This window comes from Electrona antarctica (genome assembly GCF_951216825.1).
Source record: "Electrona antarctica genome assembly, chromosome: 19".
In the NCBI taxonomy this organism is placed as follows: Eukaryota; Metazoa; Chordata; class Actinopteri; order Myctophiformes; family Myctophidae; genus Electrona; species Electrona antarctica.
Genome location: NC_136800.1, coordinates 30,444,012 through 30,469,517, shown reverse-complemented (window position 1 = coordinate 30,469,517; position 25,506 = coordinate 30,444,012). Strand labels below are relative to the sequence as shown.

Below are 25,506 nucleotides of genomic sequence, written 5' to 3'. Positions count from 1 at the left end.
GTAGACAACAGAGGAGAAGTTATGATGCCAATTTTAAGATGATGGTTATCAACGCGGCAGAGTCATCAAACAACTGCCAAGCGGCCAGAAAGTACGATGTCACAGAATGTCACGTTCGAAAATGGCGAGCACAAAAAGAACGTCTCAAACATGCAAACAGTCAGAGAAAGGCTTTCCGCGGCCCTCAGAGCGGCTACACCTTCCAAGAGATTGATAGGAGGGTGTGTGAATTCGTTACTGAAAAACGGAATGAGGGAATGCCCATCACCAAAGCTGTGATCCAGTTAAAGGCACTGGAAATAGCCCAACAAGAACTGAACATCCCCCCCACAGTGTTCAAAGCGAGCCCCGACTGGTGTGAAAGAATGATACGGAGGAATGGATTATTAATACGACCCAGGAGGACAGGCCCTGCCCAGCCACGCTTGTCCCCTGACTTCAGAGAGAAGCTACTGGCTTATCAGCAATATGTGCTTGAGTTAAGGAAGAAACACTCATACATCCTGGATCAGGTTTATTTCGACATGCCACTGATGCCAGTACCTGTCACGGTACACAAGAAAGGTGATTCAATCAATCGATCAATCAATCTTTAGTGAAGTCTACTGGTAACGAGAAGAGCAGGATTACAGACAGTTGAATGTTTAACTCACTGATAGCTTGATTGTTACTGGTAAGAAATACCAAGCTAAACTGTAATCTAGAAAACTCCAGTTTATTTTCATTTTGATAGGAACATTAAAATGTTTAACAGGATGTTAAAAATAATGTTATTTCTGTATGCCCTTTTCTATAATCATTTTTAAAATAAAAATATTTTCTTTATAAAGAACCAGAAATGGGGGGAGTCTTGAGAGAGAGAGAGACTTGGAGTGAGTGTTTACCTGAAAAGAAAACATTTATAGGATATATGTTTTCCTCCAGCACAAATGATTAGAATTTGTTTCCTAAAACGACTAATTTGAAACTGAGCTGAGCTGTGGGAATTCATTTCTATCAGACAGAGATTTATGTCCTGCAAATACCAGCCATCCTGCAAATACCCTGTTCCAACCAGTGACCACTCCCTTCCAAAAAACGCTACCAGAGCATCAAATATCGTACCACGCGTCTCAGTAACAGTTTCTTCCCCACAGGCAGTCAGGCTGCTGATCAGTTGACCTTTAACTGTATTGCACTGAGTCACTTCACTTTGCATTATAGATGTTTGTTTTTGTCCTTTGTCTATAAGACTGAGTGCTCTGAGCAAAATAATTTTCATTGTATTTATACTCTGTATCTATACATATGACAAATAAACCTGAACCTGAACGTTATATCCAATACATCCATTATCCACATACTATTCAAGAATGCAAAACAATATTTTGATGGTGTCCTACTTGAAGTGAAAAGGTTTATTATTCATAATTGAAGTTCTCATGTGAAAAAGTAACTTGACCAGTTGACAAGTGATTAACAAAAGGTTGTTGAAGTTGAGCATGAGAGGAGTTTGTTTTGAATTAATCCAATACTCGTCTGGGATATTTATTGTTTCATTCCAGACTCTGTGTGTGGAGTCCAGACAGCAGGTACAGATACATTCTCCAGACCCGTTTCAGTGAAACAGAAGGAACCTGAAGACCAGCCAGACCTCTGTAAGTCTCTTTTTCAGCTTCAGGTGTACATTATCAAATACAACAGTTGTGCAAGCTGCACTATTGGCAGTGCAATTATTGTATAATAATAATTATTATATAATTGTGCTTCAACAGAGTGCAAATGTGATATAACGTTAATAGTAGTAATATAAAATAAATAATAGAAACACATTCAAGAAAATCTGCCAGAACAGTATTTAGGATTTGGTCACATCATAGTCTGGATGATTATGTCTGGTCATAGGAGCTTTTCCACTACATATTTAGTGCCAACTTTGACTGAATGCTGCTTCTTCCAACAGTTACAGTAAATAGTCCTTGCATCCAGCAAGGATGAATCTTACTGATTTTGGTACCCATTGAGCTTTACCTCTAGCTAGCGCCACCTTTAGGCCATGCACAAAGATTGCCATGAAGCTTGCTCTACGTATGCATGCTCCCTGGAGGATGTACGCTAACCGAGTGTCCCTGATCTTCCACCATCAGGCCAAAATTTACTTTTTACACAAGGTTGAGGCTGCTCGATTATGGCTGAAATAGTCATTTATTTTGGCCAGTACAGTTATTTAACACGATTACTCATTGATAGGAAACATCATGCATTGAAATAAAACTATGCTGTAAACTATTTTTTTCCTTTTTTTTTTTTTACTGCTTCATTGTTTGGTCATAGACCCCTTGTATTTTTGTATTTCAGATGATTTAACAATTTGATCATAATGTCTTGTGGCACACACACACACCACCATAATAAATCAGTATTTCTTGTGTTCCCCATCTGAATTTGATGATGTTTTGTTTTTTACCGACTGCGCCCCGTGCTCCCCATCTCATCACTTCACGAGTGTTTTTTTCTACGTAATGAAACGGAACCACCTCCAGCCATTAAAGCCAGAAATACCTGGATAGATTTTGTTAATGGCATTTTTTTAGGAGGTGATAAGTCTAGAAATGTGTCTGTGAGTCTGATCTGTGTGAGAACGCAGATATTCGACAGGCTTTTAAAGCTTCTTGATTTAAGGTTTAACGACTTGAACCCTATAGCATCCTTATCCTGGGTGGATTTACTCCATTCCAACCCTTGATGCTGAGAGCGGGGAGACGCGTCCCATTGTTATAGTCTTTGGTATGACCCGGCCACAAGATTGAACCCGGATCTCCCAATCTCAGGGCGATTGCTAGTTACTCAGTTGAATCTGAACAAACAAAGAGGATGGCAGAATGGTACGTTATTAATTAATAATTATGTTATCAACATAATGTTTCCTAAAACATTTCAGGTGAGAAATATCCAATGCAGTAACATACACTTGATTCGGCACTGTCTTGTTGCAGAGTGCAACACAGTGAGTTTAGATAATATACTATGAAATGAAATGAAATGAAATGATTACTATATTTGCCCAGGGTATCTGGGCTAAGCTCAAGAACTTGTTTCCAGCCAGGCCCTGCTCATAGAACATTTCATCGTAGTGGTTCAATGCCTTGTTCAAGGGCACTTCCGCGGTGGTAATTTTAACGTGTCGGACCGCTGATTCGAACTGGCGACCTTCCGGTATCAAGACCGCTCCGCAATCCGTTCGGCCACCACTGCCACAACCTTTAAATCATAATAACAATCAACCCATTCACGATTGCAATAAACCGATTCATGGCTCCTATGACCACGGACCACGGAGGCACACGTCAGGCATGAGCTATGAATTATTTTGGAGGTGACATACATACTGTATACAGACAAATCTAGTTGTAATGGCTTGGACTACAACCTAACTTACTCCCAGCTCACATAATAATTGATTGATGGAATACTTTATCAGTCAAAAATGTAAAGGTTTTTCTTAAGTTTGTTTAGTAAACGCATTGGGGAAATGTACGTCATAATGTGTCGTTTACGTCATATTGTCTCTTTATTATTAATGGCGTATAATGTTTGTGTTGGCACTGTTTGTTTTACATCACCATTACATCACCTAATCAACATGAGTTAGACTTTAATATATTAGCGCCCCTCACTTCACACGGGTGTGATTTTTAGTTTCCAGAACCACCTGTAACAACCTGTACTTATTGCCATTTACTATGAAAATGCCAATTTCGGCCTGGGCCATGGCTCAGTGGTCCAGGCACCTTGGCTGGTAATCCAGTCTGGCAGTGTGCCGCGGGTTCGACTCCTGATCCCGACGGCCTTTACTGCATGTCTTTCCCCCATCTCTCTCCCATTTCCTGTCAGCCTACTGTCTGTCCCTCCATAAAATATATAAAATAAAGGCGAAAGCCACAAAAAAAAAAACTGCCAATTTCCCGTCAGTCAGGCAGTCACTTATTATCCCCATAGATGGTCTCGTGATATCACATGACATCATCAGGGATGGAGATCCCTGATGTCATAATAAATGCGACCTGCTGTCGCAATTAATCCCATATATGGAGATCCCTGATGTCATCAATATTGGCCAGCAACTCTACATCTGACCTCAAAGCCTTAGATCTCCATATATGGATATATGACAGAACCTGTTCTGACATTCCATATGTTGATCCCATCCATCCATCCATCCTCTTCGATGTCTCCCTTTTGACTGATACCTGTCCATTCAAACTCTAGACGGGCCTGCCTCAAAGTTATTAGTGCAGCCGCTCCTGGCAGCCGGCGAAAACTAGACTTCATGCCCGAAAATGTAGGCCCGGCCCTACCTATGCCCTCAACGAAGCGGATGCGTGCACTCGCCCTTCTCACTCTTAGGGCCGATTCATACTCCTATTTTAGAGCCGAATAAAAGTTGGTTCGGCTCTGTAGAGCCTACAATGTGACGTCATTTGAGGTTCGGGGGGGCGGGTACCGTCCTAAAGTCGGCTCTTCGGTGCTACTGAAAATTTCTGACGAGCCGAAATCATTTCGGCACTACAGCGCCGAAACAGCGGTAAAATAGGAGTATGAATCGGCCCTTAGGCGTCTTACTGGTTTAGTAAATGTTTTGTTAGTCTTAGTAAGTAAAAGCTTTGTACATGGAACATGGAAGATAGAAATGTAGATTTACGTTTTAGGAATCCAGTGTTGTCTAACATGTTGTTTTTCTGCTCCTAGCCATCCTGTACATGGTTGTGAGTAAAGAGGAGGTTTCTCCTGGACAGGAGAGGAGCCTCAGTCCCCTCCAGGAGGAACCAGGAGGAGCCATTAAAAAGGAACAGGAGGAGCTACTTGAAAGACCAGAGGAGCCTGGTGGGTCAGCGTTGAAATTACTATCAGTGGAAAGTGAAGTTGATGAAGACATCTCTTCACACTGCTCTGAAGTTGAAGTTGAACTTGAATCTGACACTGAAGTCACTGAAGACAATAATGATCTGGGGGAGACAAGTGGAGGTGTCCACCCTGGAGAAAAGCCTTTCCACTGTAAACATTGTGACAAGAGTTTCACTCGGTCAGCTTACCTGAAAGTACACCAGCGTGTCCACACTGGAGACAGACCTTTCCAGTGTAAACATTGTGACAAGAGTTTCATTTGGTCATCTCACCTGAAGTATCACCAGCATGTCCACACTGGAGAAAGACCTTTCCACTGTGAACACTGTGGCAAGAGTTTTATTACATCAGGTCAGTTAAAGAAACACCAGTGTATCAACACTGGAGAAAGACCTTTCCACTGTGAACACTGTGGCAAGAGTTTCAATGAATCAGGTAAGCTGGAGACACACCAGCGTATCCACACTGGAGAAAGACCTTTCCCATGTAAACATTGTGACAAGAGTTTTATTACGTCAGGCAGGCTGAAGAGACACCAGCGTGTCCACACTGGAGAAAAACCTTTCCAGTGTAAACATTGTGACAAGAGTTTCAGTCTGTCACATCACCTAAAGACACACCAGCGTGTCCACACTGGAGAGAAACCTTTTCACTGTAAACATTGTGACAAGAGTTTCAGTCAGTCAGGTGACTTTAAGAGGCACCAGCACCTCCACACTGGAGAAAGACCTTTCCAGTGTAAACATTGTGACAAGAGTTTTATTATCTCAGGCAGGCTAAAGAAACACCAGCGTGTCCACAGAGAAAACCTTTCTGACCCACTGACAAGAGTGTCAGTAGGTCAGATTACCTGAAAATACACAGTGGGCCCTGTCTTGCGTCAGGGGCACTTTATCCGTAATTTGGGAATTTAGCATTGCGTAAGAGGCGTGCCCCCGTAACAATTGGCTATCTTGTGCCACAGCCTAAATCCTTAAAACACCTCTACTACCCGTTACATTACGTAGAGTTGTGGTTTGGGCGTTACAATAATTATTCCAATCACCGTGCCACATGCCATTGCCTTTAAGAGATCCATATCCATTACGCATTATGCCCAGTGATATCTTGCCTTACACTATGGCCCATGGAAGAGCAACGTGTGCTGCCTTGGAATACATTTATATTTGATACAGTGGGTTGTTTTGTGTGTCCAGTATTTGACTGTCATCCACTCCACGTCCAACACAGTCTCACTTTTGCTGCCCCTCTGTGCCATTTTTATTTTTTTCCACCGCGCACAGATATGCACCAAGAACATATATATACAGTAGATCGTGAGTGTATTGCCTCTACGAAACGGTATCAAGCGAAAAGGAAAGTTCGGGAAATCAGATTAATTAAACAGACTTGCACTGAACTGAGGCGAAATAACATTGGAAATGACACCTGTTGCTTCCTTACCATCTAGCCTTTAATTGCCTTAATAAAACCACATTTGGTTGACACAAGTATCATCTACGACGTGTTACTGATTATGGGGAATTTTAGATTATTGTAATCCATTATATATTTGCTGCGCAATGGGGTGATGAAACTTAACGAGCAAATCGCACACAATGCGCCATGGCACAAATCAAATAACTTCTTTGACTAGACAATTAACACAATTACTGTAAATGGGCACAAGGAATTGACACTTCTCCTTGATTATAGGAAAATTACAATCACAGATTTTTGGAGAATTATTATACAATATTATTACTGCGGTCTGTCTTATTTTTATTGTAGCATACATGGAACGTTGCAATGTTTAATTAATTTCCACTGAAATGAGCATTGCAACTGGAACTCACGACAACGATGAATTGAAAAAGAAAAACAGTTTTCTGTGAAATCCCCACAGTGAATACAGTTCTGCTCTCTGACCCTGACACTGTCCATGGTGCTGAATGGCTCAAATCAGAGAGAACTTAGACTGCATGATATACTTACAGTATAGAGCAGTTCTGTCACTGTGCCTTAAATTATTACTGTTTTAGGGGGAGGTATAATGAATGAAGTTCAGTGTTAGTAACTTGATTCATTACAGTCAACATCAATAATGTTAACATATTATGTGAACATTTTGTGTTGTCTTTAGTGCAGTGATGTCCAAACCGTATTTGAAAATATAAAAAAATCCTTTGGGCTGACTGCATGTCCTGTGATACTGTACCTTTGGACCATAACGTCAAAGTCAAATACAAATGCATCACATTAAAACAATTTAATTTAACTGGATGCAATAATAAGTCTTTTGTTGGCAGTGTAGCCACATCAACCAAAACAATTCAGTCTTTTTTCAGTCTTTTGTCACATGCTTGCACTTCATTGCTATTATATCTACAGTCCAATATGTTGTCCTTTGTTCAAATGGCAGTGTAGCCAAATCTAACCAGGTGTAAAATGATAATAATAAAAAGGAAATAAAATGAAAATGTAATTTTACATTCTTTCACATCTTGAGAATGAGACAAGGAACAAGCAGTTCACTTCACCACTTTTCAACTTATCTTCATATAATTGGTCCTCATGATAAAAAACCACAATTATTTTCTACTCAATGTCTCATAGGAGGGCTTTGGGCAGTTCAGAAACTCCTCCACCAGTGACATCATCGATCGGAATCCAAGCAAATAGAAACTGCAGGCTTTCTATTCCTGAAAAGTTGCAATGCGAAAATGGAAGCCATCGTTAATCATAAAAATCTAAATATTTGTGTAAAAAAGAAAAGAAAATCTTGTTTAAAAAATGATTTGCCTAACAATGATGTCACTGGTGGACAGGTTTCTGAACTGCCCACAGCCCTCCTATGAGACACAGACTGAGTAGAAAAACATTTTATAATGAACAATAGTGTGGACCAATTTTATGAAGACTAGACCGGTGCCCGGCTGTAGAGCACCGAGTCGGTAACGATGGAAGTTGGAGATCCATGCCCCACCCGGCTATGCAATACCTGTTGTACCCATGTCAGAGTACTCGTTCCACTCTGTCTGTGTCCCCTTTATATTCCCATATATGGAGATTTCTGTATCTGTCTCTCTGTGTCCCTTTTTTCCTATATATGGAGTTCCGTGTCAGGCATGCCCAAATATGGAGTGTTGTGATGTCGGAACAGGCCAGCTACTAGGCAAGGTCCCTGTCCAGAGCCCGGGCAGAGGCCTTTTGTGGCGATTTTGGACAACCGTGGGTCCGAGTCGTCCGACAAGGTGAAGGTGTTCAGGGGTCCCCAGCAAAATGTGTTAATATAGCATCAAAATCCACGTCAACCAATAGACTAATCCAGAAACGGGTCTCATGGTCGCAGCTTACGTATTTCCTGTAGGCGGACTCGACGTAGCTGCAGGGTTTAAACCCTCACCAGGCGCACCTCTTCTACTATAGTGAACGGCAGAGTGACTGATGTTAGTCTGCCTCAAACGTTACTCTTTTACCTGCTTTTTACTAACACTAACATTACAAAGAGGCCCAGAACATCGAGATGAACCTGTGTAGTTTGACTGCTCCAACAGTAGTGGCAACATAAAAAATAAAAAAAACGGAATGTCAAAATATCGGTGGCTGAGACCAGAGCCATTGAGTAATGGTTGAGACGAAGCAGTGAAAGGTCCTGAAAGATACATAATGTCAGTCTTACCCAATACCCCATCTTTCTGTTTTATGAACACAAGGCTGCTGTATTTTATACCTCATACTAAGCATTTAAAGTATGTGTTATGTTATTAAAGTTTTAAAGTTATGTATCTTTCAGGACCTTTCACTGCTTTGTCTGACTCTCAACCATTACTCTATGGCTCTGGTCTCAGCCACCGCGGTGGATATTTTGACATTCCGTTTGTTGTTTTTTTGGAATGTTGCCACTACTGTTGGAGCAGCCATAAACTACACAGGTTCATCCCGATGTTCTGGGCATCTTTGTAATGTTAGTGTTCGTAAAAAGCAGTTAAAGGAGTAATGTTTGAGCAGACTAACATCAGTCACTCTACCATTCAATGTAGTAGAAGACGTGCAGGTTTACCCCGCAGCTCCGCCTACAGGAAATACGTAAGCTGCGACCATGAGACCCGTTTCTGGATTCGTCTATATACATTGGTTATTTGAAGATGGCCAGTGCAAGCTCATAACACACTGCGATACAATGTGTTGTGAGCTTGCAGATCTGCTATTTGTTTACTTTTTTGTTGAAATATTTTAAATATTTCTGAAACATTTTAACAACACAAATGGGGGTATAGGGATCCCATGCAGGCTCAACATATTTTCTGATGGGGTTCCGCAGCCAAATCCATAATTTGGCCGTCCTTCACGTGAAAATGTTTGAGAACCTTATAGGTTCACTTGCTCGCCATTATCGCAGGATAGGCTTGTCAGCCAATGACTTGGCAGCTCAGTAAGATTTGCCGTTGGTTGGCTCCACACTCCAAATCGGCACTTGTAAATCTGGGGGTACAAAACAATAAATACAAACTCACAATGGGCATTTATGTATTCAAATAATGTCGCATTTTAATAATAAATCTATATCCAAGAAGTACTGTATGGAGAGGGACAAAACAAGCTCACAGGCCAAATTTGGCTAAATGTAAAACAAGCTGCTTTGTGATGTAAATGTAATATTGACATACAAAATAATACCAACATGCCGCACATAATAATTTAAATAATGGCCTCAACATAATAATTTAAATAATGTATTATGCATTATCTTGAAGATGTGCCACGTGTTTGGATGATTTAACTGTATGAGCCTCACTTTATATTGAATGTAACTTTATATCTCAATGTTTCACTAATTACTCTATTTACCATAGATAGATTTATATCTCTGCTGTTGGGCAGAAACCAAAGTATTATCTTTTCAGTGGGGAAATACTGCCTCATCAAAGTTGGTATAGTGACTTTATAGATTGTCAGATACTTGAATGTATCCTTTTATTATTATTATTACTTTGCTCGAATACAGCGCAAGTTGAGTTAGGATGTTTTTAACCATTATGTGGATTTTGTTCTGTCTGGAAAAAAAAAACTTTTGACTGGTTTGAGGATTGAATGGAGGTTTAGTCAGAAGCACTTTGTAATACTTTTCATTAGTTAAATATTTTAAAACACACACAGATGTGGGGTATTCAATAGCAAGTAAAAGTTTATAAGATATTTTTAATAATGCTTCTCAGCAATACAATTTATGCCAAAGTTGTGGGTTGAGTGCATGAAAAAGTTTCTGCCAATTCTGCTTATTCAGCTCTTCTGCTCAATCGCCCCAAATGCATGATCCTTACAAAGGGGAATAAGCAGGCTTTCCAGTGGTATAAAAGTTATTGCCAACATCAGACAAACATAATCTATGTCCGTTGCTGTCGGGCAAAAATCTCCATATTATTATGATTTATTTATTTTTGTAAACTAATGCCCTATACTTAATCATACGGCATCACACAAAAGCTTCAAAAGTAACAGATCTACAAGCTTGTTTCAGCTTGTCGGTCTGCTACTTTTGATATTTTTTAATTTGGATCCTGACAATGAGGTTTCCACCCGACAGACGATAGATTGGGCTATTACCTGAACCAGTTGCAGGTCATCAGGTACCACACAGTCTGTGCTGTTAAGGCGGAGCGCTGTAGTGCCATCGATACACGTGTTCTTTCCCATTTCCACAGCAAATATGTAGTTCCAGCCAAACACGTCCTGAAAGGGAGAAGGGTAAGCTATAGCTATGGCTTCAAACTGTTGATGGATGAGCCAGCAGCAAATACTAGCAATCATTGCTGGCAATGTTTGGACTTCCAATAGTGCAAGATAAATATTAACAAACAATTCAAGATAAAGATTAAATAATATATATATATATATATATATATGGTCTAAAAAATGTTTCCAGAATTTATTATACACCCATTATCACAACTTCACAAGAAACTTAGCCCAGTTGAAAATATATTTCTTATTATTTTAACAGAATATCATGTTTTAAATATTAAACTTGCTGTTAAGTCAGAATACAGGAGAATATGAATAAATGCATAATTCCAAAAGATCCAAACCTTTGTTTGAACCTCAGCCCCGAGCACTCTGTAGACTTGGCGGAGGAAGGTGTGGTTGAATCTATGGTTGTACTTGTCCACGGCAAACCGCAAGGCCTCCTGGGCAGTGGAAGAAGAAGTACTCAGATCTTTACTTATTGTTGCTGTCGGGCAGAAACCTCTTATCTCGGCCATATTAAAACATTTTGTGTTCTTTTTTCATGAATTAACGCCCTACTTGATCATACTACAGTGTCACACAAAAGTGTCAGATCCACAAGCTTGGAACGCGGTGCCATGTGACGAGCTTTGCTTTGCTGATACGTTTTGTATTTTTGAATTTAAATCTAGAACAGTTTTGGACATGTGAGGTTTCCACCCGACAAAGACGTTATGTAAAAGTAGCAATAACACAATATAAAAATACTGTAAATAAGTAAAGGGCCTGAATTCATAATATTTTACTTGAGTAAAAGTACAAAAGTATTGGCATCAAACAATAACAAAGTAAAAGCTATATAGCTAAATTAAAAAGCGCACCACGCATTGCACACATTGTAAGTTTGTAGAGAAGTACAAAATAACAAACAATATTTGCCTCTAAAATTTAGTAAAGGATACATTTATTTGAATAGCACTTTTCACAGAAAGAACTGCTTTACATAACAGAAATAAAAACAGCAAGGAACATTCAAATGATAAGAAACAGCAAAGAATCAAACTACAATACATCTCAGGAAAACAGACACGTTTCACACCTGGAGGAACTCAATGATATTCCCCAAATGCTTGTTGAATAATGCAACACGTTTTTAGGTGGTTCTTAAAAACAGACACTCTCAAACGAGCAGTAGAAATATAAACAAAATCCTAAACATTGTACTTAAGTACAGTAAAAGTACGTACCTGGGCCCCTTTTTCCTTGATATTTGTGTCAATCCAAGTACTTTCCCAAGCTGAGATTCCTATGGAAAAACCCACCGCCAGCACAACAATCTTCCAAATCATGTTTGTCAAATCACCAGCAATAGCAAAAACATCCCAGTCTGACACCTAGCAGATATTATAAATAACCCAACCCTAAAACCATTGACACCACTGCCTGCCTGTCATAGGCGTGGGACCCAGGAAGCCTGTCTGTCATAGGCGTGGGACCCAGGAAGCCTGTCGGTGCACCCGTCATAGGGGTGGGACCCAGGAGGCAAATGTAGAGTCTCTGCAAACCAGATGCGTGACTTTTGTTAACCCATCAGGGCGTGTTCCTTTCCAAAAATAAAACCTGTGTACCGACTGATGTTTGCTGCTGGTGAAAGTTCCTTCCCTTCCCTGATTTATATGCACTATAGGACAGTGTTTCTGTCATAATTTGACATGATTCTTTTTAAATCTCTGGAACCAATCTATACTGTTATCCTCAGTGTTCATTTAAGTCTGACAGTGAATATACTATTTGAGTTACAGACCCATTTGGTTCCTGTCTATCAATGATTTAACTGAGGACCGAGGACCCCCAGAACCTGGAAGCATCCTCAACAAAAGTTTGAATAGGGTCAGCTGTGGCCAGTGGGTTGATGAATGATGATATTGGCAATTGGCCTGTCTGATACACAAAAAAGAGAAGTCATCATAACCATGATGGAGAAGGTTGGTGAGGAACAGGAGAAGAACCTCAAACACAAATCAATTAATTTAAGGTGCAAACTTCAGATTATGTACATTTGGGTGAATTCAGTTTGATTTTGATTATTTTATAATAGCATTATAATTGGAAGTGTCATGATAATGATAATGCACTTTATATAGCACCTTACCTACTGTAACAATGCAGCTCAAAGTCATGTGTAAAGTACAGCAAAAGAAGGAATTAAATTACAATAAAAAAGCAACAACAGCAGCAAAGTGCTGCTCAGTCAGTGGACGAGCAATACATTAAAATGAGAACAAATATATTTGTTACAATACAATGGAATCACTTGAGATACTAATTAAAGGCTGTCAAGCCCATTCCTGGACTGTACTAATTTCTTGACGTAGTACATTCCACAGATGTGTGGCATAATTGAGCATCACAAGATTTTCTTTGTGGGTTTTGATTGAAGTGACGCAAACGTAAGCAATCATAATTATTTATTTTCCGTAGAACCTTTGTGAACGTACTGACAGAACCTGACAGCTGACCCTTTGGACAACGACTGCTTCCAGTTTGCCTTAATTGCTCCTACAGTACACGCACCTCAGGTATGTAGTTTCCTATTGGGGGAACCGGTTTGACTGGAAAAAAGCAAAACACAAGAACAGATTGTAGGTATATATTTAACCTCTACCATCTGGCACACGGTTCCACAGCCTGAAGGTCAGGACCATTAGGCTTCCAGACACCTATTTCCACATGCCTGTACATTTTAGAACACCGGACATTAAAATGCCTGTTGCTTGTACTGCCTTCACAAACAAACATTACTTTTATTTTTCACTCTTAAATATATAGCCAGTAGGGCTTAAAGGACCACTTCACCATTTTTCAACCTATCTTCATATAATAGGTCCTCACTAATAATCATGATAAAATGTTTTTTTTCTACTCGGTCTGTGTCTCATAGGAGGGCTGTGGGCAGTTCAGAAACCCGTCCACCAGTGACATCATCGATGGGGAATCCAAGCTAATAGAAACTGCAGGCTTTCTAGCCCTGAAAAGTTGCAATGCGAAAATGGAAGTCGTATTGTTCTCACGATAATAAAAATCTAAACATTTTTGTAAAAAAATCTGCCTGACGATGATGTCACTGGTGGACGGGTTGCTGAACTGCCCACAGCCCTCTTATGAGACACAGACTGAGTAGAAAAAGAGTGTGCCATTTTATCATGATTATTAGTGAGGACCTATTATATGAAGATAGGTTGAAAAGTGGTGAAGTGGTCCTTTAATAGACACCAAATCTTTCTTTTGAGTCTCAAAAAGGGTGACAGTTTGGGAACCCTTGATATAGAATGTTGGCCATGTGCAATATGTCGTCATTGTCAGAAGATGTGGAAAGGAACATAATGCATGTTTTTTTTTACCTATGTAGATCACTGTCTAGAAGTCATAATACTGTAAATGTACTGCTGACAATATCCAGTTTTCTTGATATTTCAAGCAGCCATTGGTCTCCATTCATGTCAGTATACTGCGCATACAAACTATTCAGTGGGCTAAACATGCAACAATAACATTGGCATGGTCCTTTAGATATCAATGTATTTATATTGGTTATACTGTTAAACAGTAAACATACAGTAGTTGAAGCTTGACTTAATCATGGACAATCATGCGACAGAGAATGTGACGGCTCAGAACAATGTGACAGAGCATTGTGAGAGCAGAACAATGTGAGAGCTCAGGTACAGTTGGGTGCCACTGATATTGTCCCTTATCATTTGACCCATTTAGGCCTGACCTCAAAATTTTAAAAAATCCTTCTAAATCCTCCAGTTTTCTGAAATAAATATTTTCATGATTTTTAAAAAATAGCAGACCTACAAGCTCGTAGCGCGCCACTCGGTGGCGCGCTATGAGCTTGTAGATCTGCTATTTTTCAATAGCTAAATTATAACATAATGTTTAAAACACCAAAAGGGGTTACCGCCCAAAATGGGTTAACTGTCCTTTTGCGCAGATCACGCAAACCTCAGTAAAAAGAAAAGGACAATATCGATGGCCTCCAACTGTATACTTTATTTAGAAGCACATTTTACCAGTGAAATACAGAATCAATTTTAAAATTTTACTGTTCGTTTTTAAAGCCCAAAATGGCCTTGCACCAGAATATATTTGTGACCTGGTCTCTTCTGCACCTCTAGCCTCCAGGGTACTTAGGTCAACCTCCCAAATGCCCCTTGCTGTCCCCTCAGCGAGCCAAAAAACCAAAGGCGACCGGGCCTTTTCGGTAATTGCCCCCAAACTCTGGAATAGCCTCCCATTGCATATCAAATCCAGCCCAACCATCGAAAGCTTCAAATCATCCCTAAAAACTCACCTTTTCTCCATTGCCTTCAGCTCCTAGTTCTGTGATCGTTTTAAACCTCTTTGTAATTGTTATTAGTAGTTAGTAGGCCATTTGTTGTTTCATGTTCCTTAAGATGTTGTTATATTGTTTTTTTTTCTTATATGAAGTATTGCTTCAATTACGTTTATTTTAATTTTGTATTTTATGATGTAATTTTTTATATGGAAAGCACTTTGGGTCAACTTCTGTTGTTTTTAAAATGTGCGATATAAATAAAGGTGACTTGACTTGACTTGACATTTAAAACCAAAGTGTTGTACACTCAGTAAACAAATGTTAGTACAACAACAATGTTGCACAACTCCATTAGACTCACAAGTCAGTGGATTTATGATCGTCTGGCAACACCAGACTAAAGTGCATGGCAAAGAAACCTGTTTTAATTGCAGTGTGGTCACTTGTTGTCCAAATAGAAGGCTTTGCAATTCTTAGTCATGCTGTATGCTGAAACACTGGCTGCAGTGTACAAAATAGCACAACCTTGCTTATACACCGTTTGTTATATATCATATATATATATATATATATATATATATATATATATATATATATGACTTCTGGTGATTAGTAGTTTTTGTTCCCTACCTATGTTGAATACACTTATTGTAAGTCGCTTTGGATAAAAGCGTCTGCTAAATGACTGTAATGTAATGTAATGTAATGTATATACTGATATATACACATATATCACTGATGGGCAGTGAGGATATTGCCAGTGGGTCCCCAAATAATAATAGCAGAAAATTGTCATAGGGATATATAATCAATCCCACAGTGGAGAAAAGGTGAAGGTATTCCCCAACTCTGACACTTGACCAATCAAAACTATCTAAAGCTAGCCCCATACAACATACGTAGTTGACTGGAGTCCCCCAGCGCTATATTCTAGGCCTCCAACTAAATATATTTTCTGAAAATCTACAGATCTAACAGTATAATAAGTTCGAGCTTGTGGATTTTCTACTTTCACTGAAAGGGGGTTCAAGTATTTGAACGTGTTGCATTCTTCCTTTTCACGAAGATCTGATCTCTCACATTTTCTGGAGCATGTAAATCAATGATGCACCTGCTCACATGACCTGTATCCCCCTGCCCCTGCATGTATAACGGGCCTTGGCGCGCCAAGAAGCTAACAGACATTGGAAGGAGACCGCAGACTAAACAACGTTCCAGCTACCACACCGCTACCACACAGCCTCTACCATGTACACCAAGTCCTTGCTGGTAGCAACGTTCCTGGTTCTGGGAGCAACCGTGGCCATCACTTCAGAGTGCAAAATGATCTGGTACGTAAGACATTTTCAACTGTTGTGAGTGAGTGAGTGAGTGAGTGAGTGAGTGTGTGTGTGTCTATACAGTATTATTATTATTCTTTTTAGGTGTTCAGTCCCACACCTGGACATAAGTCTCATATACTGAGAGTATTTAGATTTTAAAGCTGGAATCTGTAAGTTTCATATCCTAACAAGGAGGCGGAATACTTGCTTGGTCAAGGGACATATACAGTACTTTTATGAGCTTCAGGCAGTACTACTTGTCACCCAGTAGGCCTACGTCCTACCCGACACCAACCCTAAATGTCTCAATAGAAGAGTCCAAACACTTCAAATCTACTAGTTATATGTACGGTATTAATATTCAAAATTGTAATGTTTTATTCGTTAAAATCAGTTGGGGGTTTTAACATGACTGTTTCAGCTGACTCCATTATTTTTTTTGTTCACTGAATTAATACTGAAGTATTTAACTCTAAAAGCTTTAATGAGCAGTTTGAGCACAGATGCTGGCCTGTGCTTTTCACATTTAGATGACTTGATATCCTGTGTTATCACTGTGTGAATGGGGTCACATGCATGTTAGACAAGGTGCTTGTGACTCTAACCTTTTCTCATACGTGTCGTGTTGGACACGCTCAGTGGTGGACAGTAACTTGTGCCACGTGATGTATAGACAAAATAGTTTTTTAATTATTTCGAGAAAAGAAAAAGAAGAAAATCATCTCTGTTGGGTGGTTGCTTTTCAGGATTCAAATACCAAAGTTTTGATTTTGATTTGATTTGATTATCTTTATTTTGAACCTTCAGGTAAAACAGTAAAATAAAATAATAATAAAAAACCACAATGCATGTATATTTCTTTTTTGAATGAAATAAGAAAATTATGACAACAATGTGATCATTGATCTTCCACCTGAAGTTCAAAAAGGAGTAGGAAGAAGTAAAGACTTATTTACTCCTACCCCCTTCTTAAATATTCACCATCTCTATAAGTAATTACAATAGTAGCAAAAGTATCAGATCTCCAAGCTCAAAACACGTAGTATGATCAAGTAGGGCGTTAATTTACGAAAAGACACAAAAAGTTAGATTATAGGGATAAGAGGTTTCTGCCCGACAGCAACGATATGTAGGACTTATTGTCTCCACCAGGCCAAAGGCATGGGGAGAGAGTATGTTTTGCACTCTGTCCGTGTGTGTGTGTGTGTGTCCGTCCATGTGTGTGTGTGTCCTTCCGTCCGTCTGTTACCAGCTAATCTCCGGCACCGTTAACCCAGTCGATGCCAAACTTTGCACACACACTCCCTGGATGCCAACGATGAACCTCTGCCCCACATTTTCCAGAACGGCCTGTTATAGCGCCACCATGAGGCAGCTTTTCACATTTTTTACCTAAAACTACATCGATTTGCGTGAAACGTTGCATGCACACTCCCTAGAGGCCAAGGACAAACCTTTGATCTGCCTTTTATAGCGCCACCAGGAGGCCGACTTTTGTAAAACACGTTTTTTGATATTACTCCTCCACAAATCGTTACACAGTATCTCTATGGCCATGTGCTCAAGTCGGATCTGTCCGATATTTCATATTCCATCCTAATTGGCTATAATTGGCTTTCACAGTTTGCAAGATTGCCCCGTTTTTAACAAAAGCCTCAAATCATGAACGCAGCATGCAATTTATGTGACATCTTTCAAACATTTTCTTACTAGGCTGAGGAATATATCCCACCCTTTTCACATTGGCCTGTTATAGCACCACCAACAGGTTGATTTTTGCAAAACACATTTTTGGAACAAAATGCCTCAAATCATCCAATTGCCATCAAAGGCGAAGAAATGGCACCCTTTTCACATTGGCCTATTATAGCGCCACCAGGAGGCCACAACCTGCTCTGCCCTGGTGGAGACCTGTGCCCCGAGGGGCACTTTTTCTAGTTTAGAATTATTATTCACTAGCCCTTACCCGTTGTGAGATATTGCCCCCCCCCCCTTGTGGCCGCAGGGGGTACTGCGCGTTTTCGCATTTCAGAATTATAGTATGATTATAGTATGATGATATGATATAGTATGATGATATAGTATGATGATGATGATGATTATGATTATGATTATACTGTCATGTGGTGTATACATTAGGATCTTTGGCATCCCGTGTCGTGACGTGTATGTCACTCTGGTGACTCAGATCAAGAATTGGAGGAACGTCGGCAGCTGCATAACTGGAAGTCAAAGCTGTCTGTATGAGGTACAACCTTTTTTACCCCCCTTTTCTTATGTGGTGTATTTTCACACCCAAGATTCCACACTTACAACATTTGTTGTAGAGGGAAATAAGGGAGGGGATGAAGCAAGCCTATTTAGACCCCTGTAAGACCCCGGTCTTGGGGGGGGAGAGAGAGAGAGAGAGAGAGAGAGAGAGAGAGAGAGAGAGAGAGAGAGAGAGAGAGAGAGAGTTTAAGTAGTAAATGGTGCCATATTTTAATGAGCATTAGCGAGGACCAAATATATTATTATAATATGACATTTTTGCCAAAATGTCCATCTGTTTTGACATTGCCAGAATGGGTTAATCATCTATATCTAATCAAAGCGTTCAATTCTGTCCCAGTTGGTGTCCACCACTCCATACGTGATCAAAGCAAAGCACACCTCTCCAAGAACCAAGTTCAGCAACACATTTCTGATCATCTTCAATCCAGCAGAGGAGGCCACCATGTGTAGAGTCACCGTAAGTACATCATTTGTCTAACTGGCAAATGGCCACCTTTCTGTACATTTAGGCTACCTAAAGTGACACGTTTTCCAACTTACTAATTGTATCAACTTAGCAAAAAAAAAATGTTTGCACAACCAGGACAGATTAATAGGAGTAGACAGCCAACGCACGAGAAGACAAAAAAATAATCTTGTACACTGTCTTCACTTACAGCAACTATTTAATGTAGAAAATACAATCTCGGTCGCTCAGTCAGTATAACCGGGGCCCAAATGTGCTGACCTCATCACTTTTGTGCTGACCTCATCACTTTTGTGATGACGGCTATGGCCGTTTTAGGCCAAGGAGTGTTTTTCGTGCAAAACTAATGGAATGGATTCAGAATCATGAAAACCCCCTAGTTTGACATGTCACAATTGTCACATGCTACTTAAAGCATGATGAAATTTGGGAAATTTCCCCTTATATTGGTTGTCTATGGTGTGGTATACAAAAATGGCCACAACTTTGTTTTCAATGTTTCCGGCAGAGCAGGCCTCTCATTCTGTCAACCTTAATGACCAAGTGAATAGAGAAAACACAAATAAAAAGTACGGCATGACATCACAGGTTAATCCCTTAACCGTTGAGCTTTTGGGCCTGTGGCTCCCCGGCTAGTATAGAGCAGTGGTTCTCAACCTGTGGGTTGGGACCCTCTATACCACTGGTGTAGAGGGTATGCGCATGCATAAAGTGAGTGGCAGATCGAGTGGCAAAGTGAGCGACAAAGTGAATTTAGTGTTGTTTAAAGTCATTTAATGCAATCAAATAGGACTTTTCTGTTTGGATGTATGGGCTATCAAGGCCAGAAAGTAGTTTTTTTTGCAACTCAGTAGGCAGTCCCACATAACTTCCAGGTATGATGATGATGTCACGCGCATATACCCTCTATAGCAGACAGACAATCCAATCCACTTTATTTATATAGCACATTTCACAACTCAGGGTTTACAAAGTGTTGTACAGAAAGCTAAATACACTGTAAAGCTAAAACAGTCGAACCTGATTCCCAATCAGGGAACCACACAAATCTGTTACCACGGAGGAGGATGACCCATACATACAGGTAGTAAAGAAAATGATGGAGCACGCACAAAAACAAGATTTACCCGCTGTTTTTACACCTGTAAACCTGTGACAATAAAGCTGATTAGGATTCTGAAGGTGATATATTTCCACTGTAAAAATAAAAAGTTGTAAAAACACGACAACAAAAAATACATTTAAAGGAATAAAAGAATAAACAAGGAAATGGGAAAATGAGTCTAATGTATTCATTGATGGTTTCGTTTTATTTCTTTGTCCAGGGGGATTCAATATCAGACTTCTTTGTTGACCCGGTGGACAGTGACATCAACTACTGTAGCCTCCAGAACTTGATCGATGGTGAGTAACTCCATTTTGACATAATGAGGTGTGCGTGCGTGCGTGCGTGCGTGCGTGCGTGCGTGCGTGCGTGCGTGCGTGCGTGCGTGCGTGCGTGCGAACCAAATGTCCAGTGAAAGATCATAAAACCAGTCAAATGTTACTTAATATAGGCACTTTGTTCTGGACCTTGATGGCAATTGTCATTTTCATGACTATTTTTGGCCAAGGATATTTTTCAGACCTGTTCGGATCATACTATCAGGGTTAGGATTAGGCATTTGGAGGTTAGATTTAGGGCAGGGGTTGCGTTTAGAGTTAGGGTTAAAGATGCAAAAGAAAAGGTACAAAAATAGAATTTGGGGGATCTGTTCACAATTTGAATGAAGTCTGTGAATTGTGTTTTTCATACAGGAAGTGGACTGTCAAAGGTAGACGGATACAAACATTTCACCAACGAATACATCTGTGTGGAATCCCACGCTCCTAACTGCACCATCGGCTGAGAGAACAACCTCTGTCTGGAGTGAGGCTAGCACTGTTGATTTTAACAGCAATTTTGTAGTTTTAGTCAGTCTTTTGAATAAAATTCCATTTAGTTTTAGTCATATTTTAGTCATCTAAAATGTTTTAGTTTGAGTTTAGGCTACTAAATATCATGTAATTTTAGTCTAATAAATATACAGTTGATTTTGGCGGGCCTTGATGGCGTCGTAATGCCTGATTTTACACTTGGTTGCGCTCTGAAAATAGCCGATCTATAAACTCACAACACGTCGCAGTGCAATGCGTTGTGAGCTTGTAGATCTGCTATTTTCAGAGTGCAACACCCGAGTGCAATCAAATCTAAAATGACTTGTGTTTTAGTTCTACACATTAATATATTTAGTCATCATAGCTTTGTGCGGCTCGTGCCTTAGTTTTTATTTCGTTTTTATTGTTTTAGTCAGTGAAAACATTTAACCGACGAACATTTTTCGTCATAGTTTTAGTCGACGACATCAACACTGGAGGCTAGAACAATACACCAGAGATTCCCAACCTGTAGGCGGGGACCCACAGGTTAATTAATGATGCTGTATATGCTTTATTCATTCCCTTTTACAAGTTTTAACAACTGCATTAAAGTATGATAACTTTTGTTGTGTGGGCTGTTTCATTAAACGTCACAAGCACTGATAAGCTTAACTCGCTCTTAACTTTTTCCAGTGCAAAGTCTTTTTCGTGGTCTACATACATGTTCTCTATGTTCGCTTATCCCAAGCATTCTTTATAGTAAAAAGACATTTTAAAGTCTATCTGCATCACTTACAATAATAACTTAAAGTCTGACTTTTGACATCTGTTATATAATTTGAATGCTATTGTTGTTGAATATGTTGCAGTTATTAATTTGTGAGAAGAATGTACCACACGTTGTCTGCCTGAACTATGAATGCAGGCTTCACTAACATTTTAAAGATGTGATTGCTTACTCACTTCATGGTATCTATATATTTCAAGCTGGTCTTTCTACAGTTGTCCAGGAGAGGGTGCTAAATTATAAAGAAAATGTGGTGGGTGATGACAATGATAATGCATGAGTTATTTACACTTTTACAGCCAGACTGGTTTTCATTTAATTTTCTTCTACGGTGATGCTAATGTGATATATTTGGTAACGTTTGTGTCAAACCCAGCTTCATTTTAAAATGAAGCAGAATGAAACACAATGAATGCATGGCCGAATGCCTTAAAATTTGTTTGTTTATTTGGAGGTAGCCTATGCTAATTTAGACCACCAGGGTCTAATCTCCCAAGAGTCCATGATTAAAAACTCACATTACAAACCCCCCCCCCCCCCCCAAAAAAAGCAATTTACAAGTAAACACAGAATCCAATGTAAAATGAACAGACTTTGCAAACAATTTACAACACATAGGTTAATGTAGCCTACTTCCCTACTAATTCTTATTCTCAGGCCTACATTGGATTTATAGACATGGTTGAACTGATAAAAGACAAAACACAACTACTTTAAATAGCATCCAAACATCTATATCTTCACCACCTGATATTAGAAGGTAAAAGTTTTCCAGCTCTAACTCTTCCTCTTGTGATGTTCTAGCCCAGTGGTTCTCAAAGTGGGGTCTGGGGAGCAGGGACCCCCAGGGGTCCATGAGGGGATTCCAGGGTGTTCCCAGCTAAATGTGTTAATACATTTTAACCCCTTTATCCATATGTTATACGTTGGCTATTAAAAAAATAGCAGATACAACCTCCCATCGAGCTTATACATCTGCTATTTTGGGGGGGGGGGAAAGAAAATACATTAAATCATTTTGCACACAGATCTTCTCTTCTGGGGGTCGTTGGCACAAGCATTTTCAGATATGGAGGTCTGTGGCCAAATATATATCAAATTTGGGGGTCCTTGACTAAATAAACTGTTCTAGTCTGATTACCAGAGCAGCAGAGAATCAGTCTACTCAGTGGAGTGTCTCTGGGGGGGTTTCTGGAGTCTGGCTAGTGACTCTAGTGATTTTCTTCAGACGTAAAGTGAAGTTAGCACCTGTTTGAGCCTCAATAATCTCTCTGATCTGAAACACAACAATATTGGCATCATGATTAATTCACCAGCTTAATCCACTATGGAAAAATCTTTATTTTAGTGTTGTTTACAAATAAATTCATTTGGAACTGGGGGGTTACCTTGTTCAGGACTGGAATCATTGAGGTCGAATTTAGTTCATGACTAGACTTAACAACTGCCTGGAGTGTTGCCAGTGCTGGGAAAAAGTCAAATAACAGGTCATGTTCATTATTCACATTTAAATATGATTGTTGAATACAGATTCTAATCTTTGTGAAAGTTCAAGGATAATTATACTTAATTTACCACTTAAATCAGGTGAAATCATTGTGATTGAAGGAACGTTGGCTGGCGCTGGAGGCAACAATACTGGGTCTGTTTGTGGGTAGAATAATAGCCTATTGTTATTTTACAGACACTCACACGCATCACTGTAAATCATTGTACACAAAAATAAAATAAAAGCTGGAATTTAACATTTTTAAAAACATTTGAATTAATTGTTTAAATAACTATAGGCTATAACAACTGTTTCTTTGTGGGATAAAATAGAATAGGCCTAATTGCCCATAAGTCATCAACAATCAAGTTCGTTTTATTTGTCACTCACTCATAGGTATAGCCTACAAGCAGCACAATGTTGAAAAAGTTATTCCACTTTTTAGTCCTTTAGAGATCTCTCTATTAATTTGCTCATTGAGTAACTAACCAATGAAAAGCTTAATTAGCTCCTCCGTCTCGGGTGTTGTTTGCCAAAAAACAGGCAGTTACCTAGGTTACTATATGTTTGGCAGGGCAAGCGACACCGTCATAGTATAAATTATATAAAGTGGACAAGATGTCCTTACTTGTTGTTGAACTTGTTGTTTGTCCAGTAGTTTGTCCAGACAGAGCCAGAAAAGCAGCAGTTATGACCATAGACATGACCAGGAACAGCATGTTGATGTTGTTTCCCCACAGGCTAGTGCGACTGTTGTGTCTTCAACTGTCTTGTCTTGTATAAAGGGGTGTTGACTGTTGGCTGCTGGAGAACAATAGGCTGCACTTTCCAACATTTTTGACGCTCAGACTAACAGATATACCGGTATATGAGTCAGCAGACTCATACAAAGCAATATGGGGAAGTTTCCCTGAGCCTGTTCTGTTTGTGGTTGTTACACAAACGGCCGATAAATAAACAAACAAACAAACAAACAAACAAACAAACAAACAAACAAATAAATAAATAAATAAATAAATAAGGCAATACGTCTACAATTCCTACATGGTTTGTGATATAGTAGGCCAGGGCTACTCAACTTAAGATGGCTCAGGGCCCTTGAGGGGGCCACTCAGCAAAATTCCAAATGTCCAAGGACCGCAAGCAAAACATGACAGTATTCTTTTGAAACGTTTACAAATGTATTTTGTATTGAACTTTGTAACGTTTGTACAAAAAAATCACTTTCACCTAGAAACTCCATTCACACTTTTTATAATTCAGCTTACTGTGGATACAATGGAACAAGCTGCGGAACATCTTCTTACTTTGACATTTTTGTAGTTTTTGAGTTATTTAACTTAAACACACAATGCATTGTCATTGCCAATAGCACAAACTTTGGCACGCTACTAGTCCTACATACTTACACCTAGAAACCCCATGTTTGCCTGAAATGGAATCTTTGAAATGTTTCATAGTTTTAGAAATATAGTGCTTTTAAATTTGAGAAATGTATGGGCTCAATGGCAGATATTGGCACGTCAAAAAATCACTTTCACCTAGAAACTCCATTCACACTTTTTATAATTCAGCTTACTGTGGAGACACATGCTGGAACTTTTTACTTTGAAATGTTTTGTAGTTTCTGAGTTATTTAACTTAAACGCCCAATGCATTCTCAATGGCAATAGCACAAACTTTGGCATGCTACTAGTCCTACATACTTACACCTAGAACCCCCATTCAAACCTATTTAGGTTCATCTTACGGTGGACATGTTTGCCTGAAAAGGAATCTTTGAAATGTTTCATAGTTTTAGAAATATAGTGCTTTCAAATTTGAGACATTTATAAGGGGGCTCAATGGCAGCTCTATGGCACGTCAAAAAGTCACTTTCACCTAGAAACTCCATTCCGTCACGCTTTTTCGTCACGCTTTTTCGTCATGCTTTTTCGTCACGCTTTCTTCACGTAGAAACTCCATTCACACTAGTATGCCGTCCAAGACCATAGGCTATAGCCCATGGTCAAAAAGGATGAAAAACGAGGATTTGAAAAAAAGATGAAAATCACTCCGAGACCATGGGCTATAGTCCATGGTCTCGGTGTGATTTCGTCTTTTTTTCAAATCCTCAAAAATGATGAAAAACGGAAACGGCATGCTATAGTATGCCGTCCGAGACCATGGGCTATAGCCCATGGTCAAAAAGGATGAAAAACAAGGATTTGAAAAAAATATGAAAATCACTCCGAGACCATGGGCTATAGTCCATGGTCTCGGGGTGATTTTCGTCTTCTTTTTAATCCTCAAAAATGATGAAAAAAGGCATGCTATAGTATGCTATCCAAGGCCATG

The 25,506-nt window shown here is 39.5% G+C and overlaps 3 protein-coding genes and 1 long non-coding RNA gene across 5 annotated transcripts in view; 2 read left to right on the top strand and 2 right to left on the bottom strand.

The window, feature by feature from the left end:
- Positions 1-25,506, top strand: part of LOC306912539 (uncharacterized protein) — a 119,926-nt gene continuing 94,420 nt past the window's right edge. The window contains exons 1-3 of one of the 2 annotated variants that reach the window (XR_013788397.1): positions 1-564; positions 1,545-1,637; positions 4,729-7,392. Coding sequence is in view for 1 of the 2 variants with exons in the window: in XM_079488836.1 (XP_079344962.1) it covers positions 39-564; positions 1,545-1,637; positions 4,729-5,738 (1,629 nt within the window). In the remaining variant the exon portion in view is untranslated. Of the gene's footprint in view, positions 565-1,544; positions 1,638-4,728; positions 7,893-25,506 lie in introns of those variants that run through there. The other variant, XM_079488836.1, reaches the window with a different exon arrangement.
- Positions 9,110-11,976, bottom strand: LOC306943379 (cystatin-like). The gene is made up of 4 exons (XM_079529664.1): positions 11,838-11,976; positions 10,953-11,051; positions 10,471-10,596; positions 9,110-9,348 (listed from the first exon to the last, which is right to left on the bottom strand). Exons 1-4 carry the CDS (start codon positions 11,937-11,939, stop codon positions 9,235-9,237), a joined length of 441 nt encoding a protein of 146 aa, XP_079385790.1. The 5' UTR covers positions 11,940-11,976; the 3' UTR covers positions 9,110-9,234.
- LOC306943499 (uncharacterized protein) lies at positions 16,111-22,213 on the top strand. The gene is made up of 5 exons (XM_079529882.1): positions 16,111-16,263; positions 18,394-18,502; positions 18,866-18,985; positions 20,320-20,398; positions 20,792-22,213. Exons 1-5 carry the CDS (start codon positions 16,181-16,183, stop codon positions 20,881-20,883), a joined length of 483 nt encoding a protein of 160 aa, XP_079386008.1. The 5' UTR covers positions 16,111-16,180; the 3' UTR covers positions 20,884-22,213.
- LOC306943500 lies at positions 22,106-23,934 on the bottom strand. The gene is made up of 4 exons (XR_013792412.1): positions 23,798-23,934; positions 23,256-23,324; positions 23,069-23,145; positions 22,106-22,956 (listed from the first exon to the last, which is right to left on the bottom strand). It is a non-coding gene; the product is annotated as an uncharacterized lncRNA (long non-coding RNA).

Coding starts and splice junctions, on each gene's coding strand:
- LOC306943379 (XM_079529664.1), bottom strand. CDS start 11,939: ATGATTTGGAAGATTGTTGTGCTGGCGGTGGGTTTTTCCATAGGAATC. Junction 11,052..11,837: donor TCAAGGAAAAAGGGGCCCAG/GTACGTACTTTT, acceptor TCCACTGCCCAG/GAGGCCTTGCGGTTTGCCGT. Junction 10,597..10,952: donor GGGCTGAGGTTCAAACAAAG/GTTTGGATCTTT, acceptor TCTCCCTTTCAG/GACGTGTTTGGCTGGAACTA.
- LOC306943499 (XM_079529882.1), top strand. CDS start 16,181: ATGTACACCAAGTCCTTGCTGGTAGCAACGTTCCTGGTTCTGGGAGCA. Junction 18,503..18,865: donor GTCAAAGCTGTCTGTATGAG/GTACAACCTTTT, acceptor ATTCTGTCCCAG/TTGGTGTCCACCACTCCATA. Junction 20,399..20,791: donor CCTCCAGAACTTGATCGATG/GTGAGTAACTCC, acceptor TTTTTCATACAG/GAAGTGGACTGTCAAAGGTA.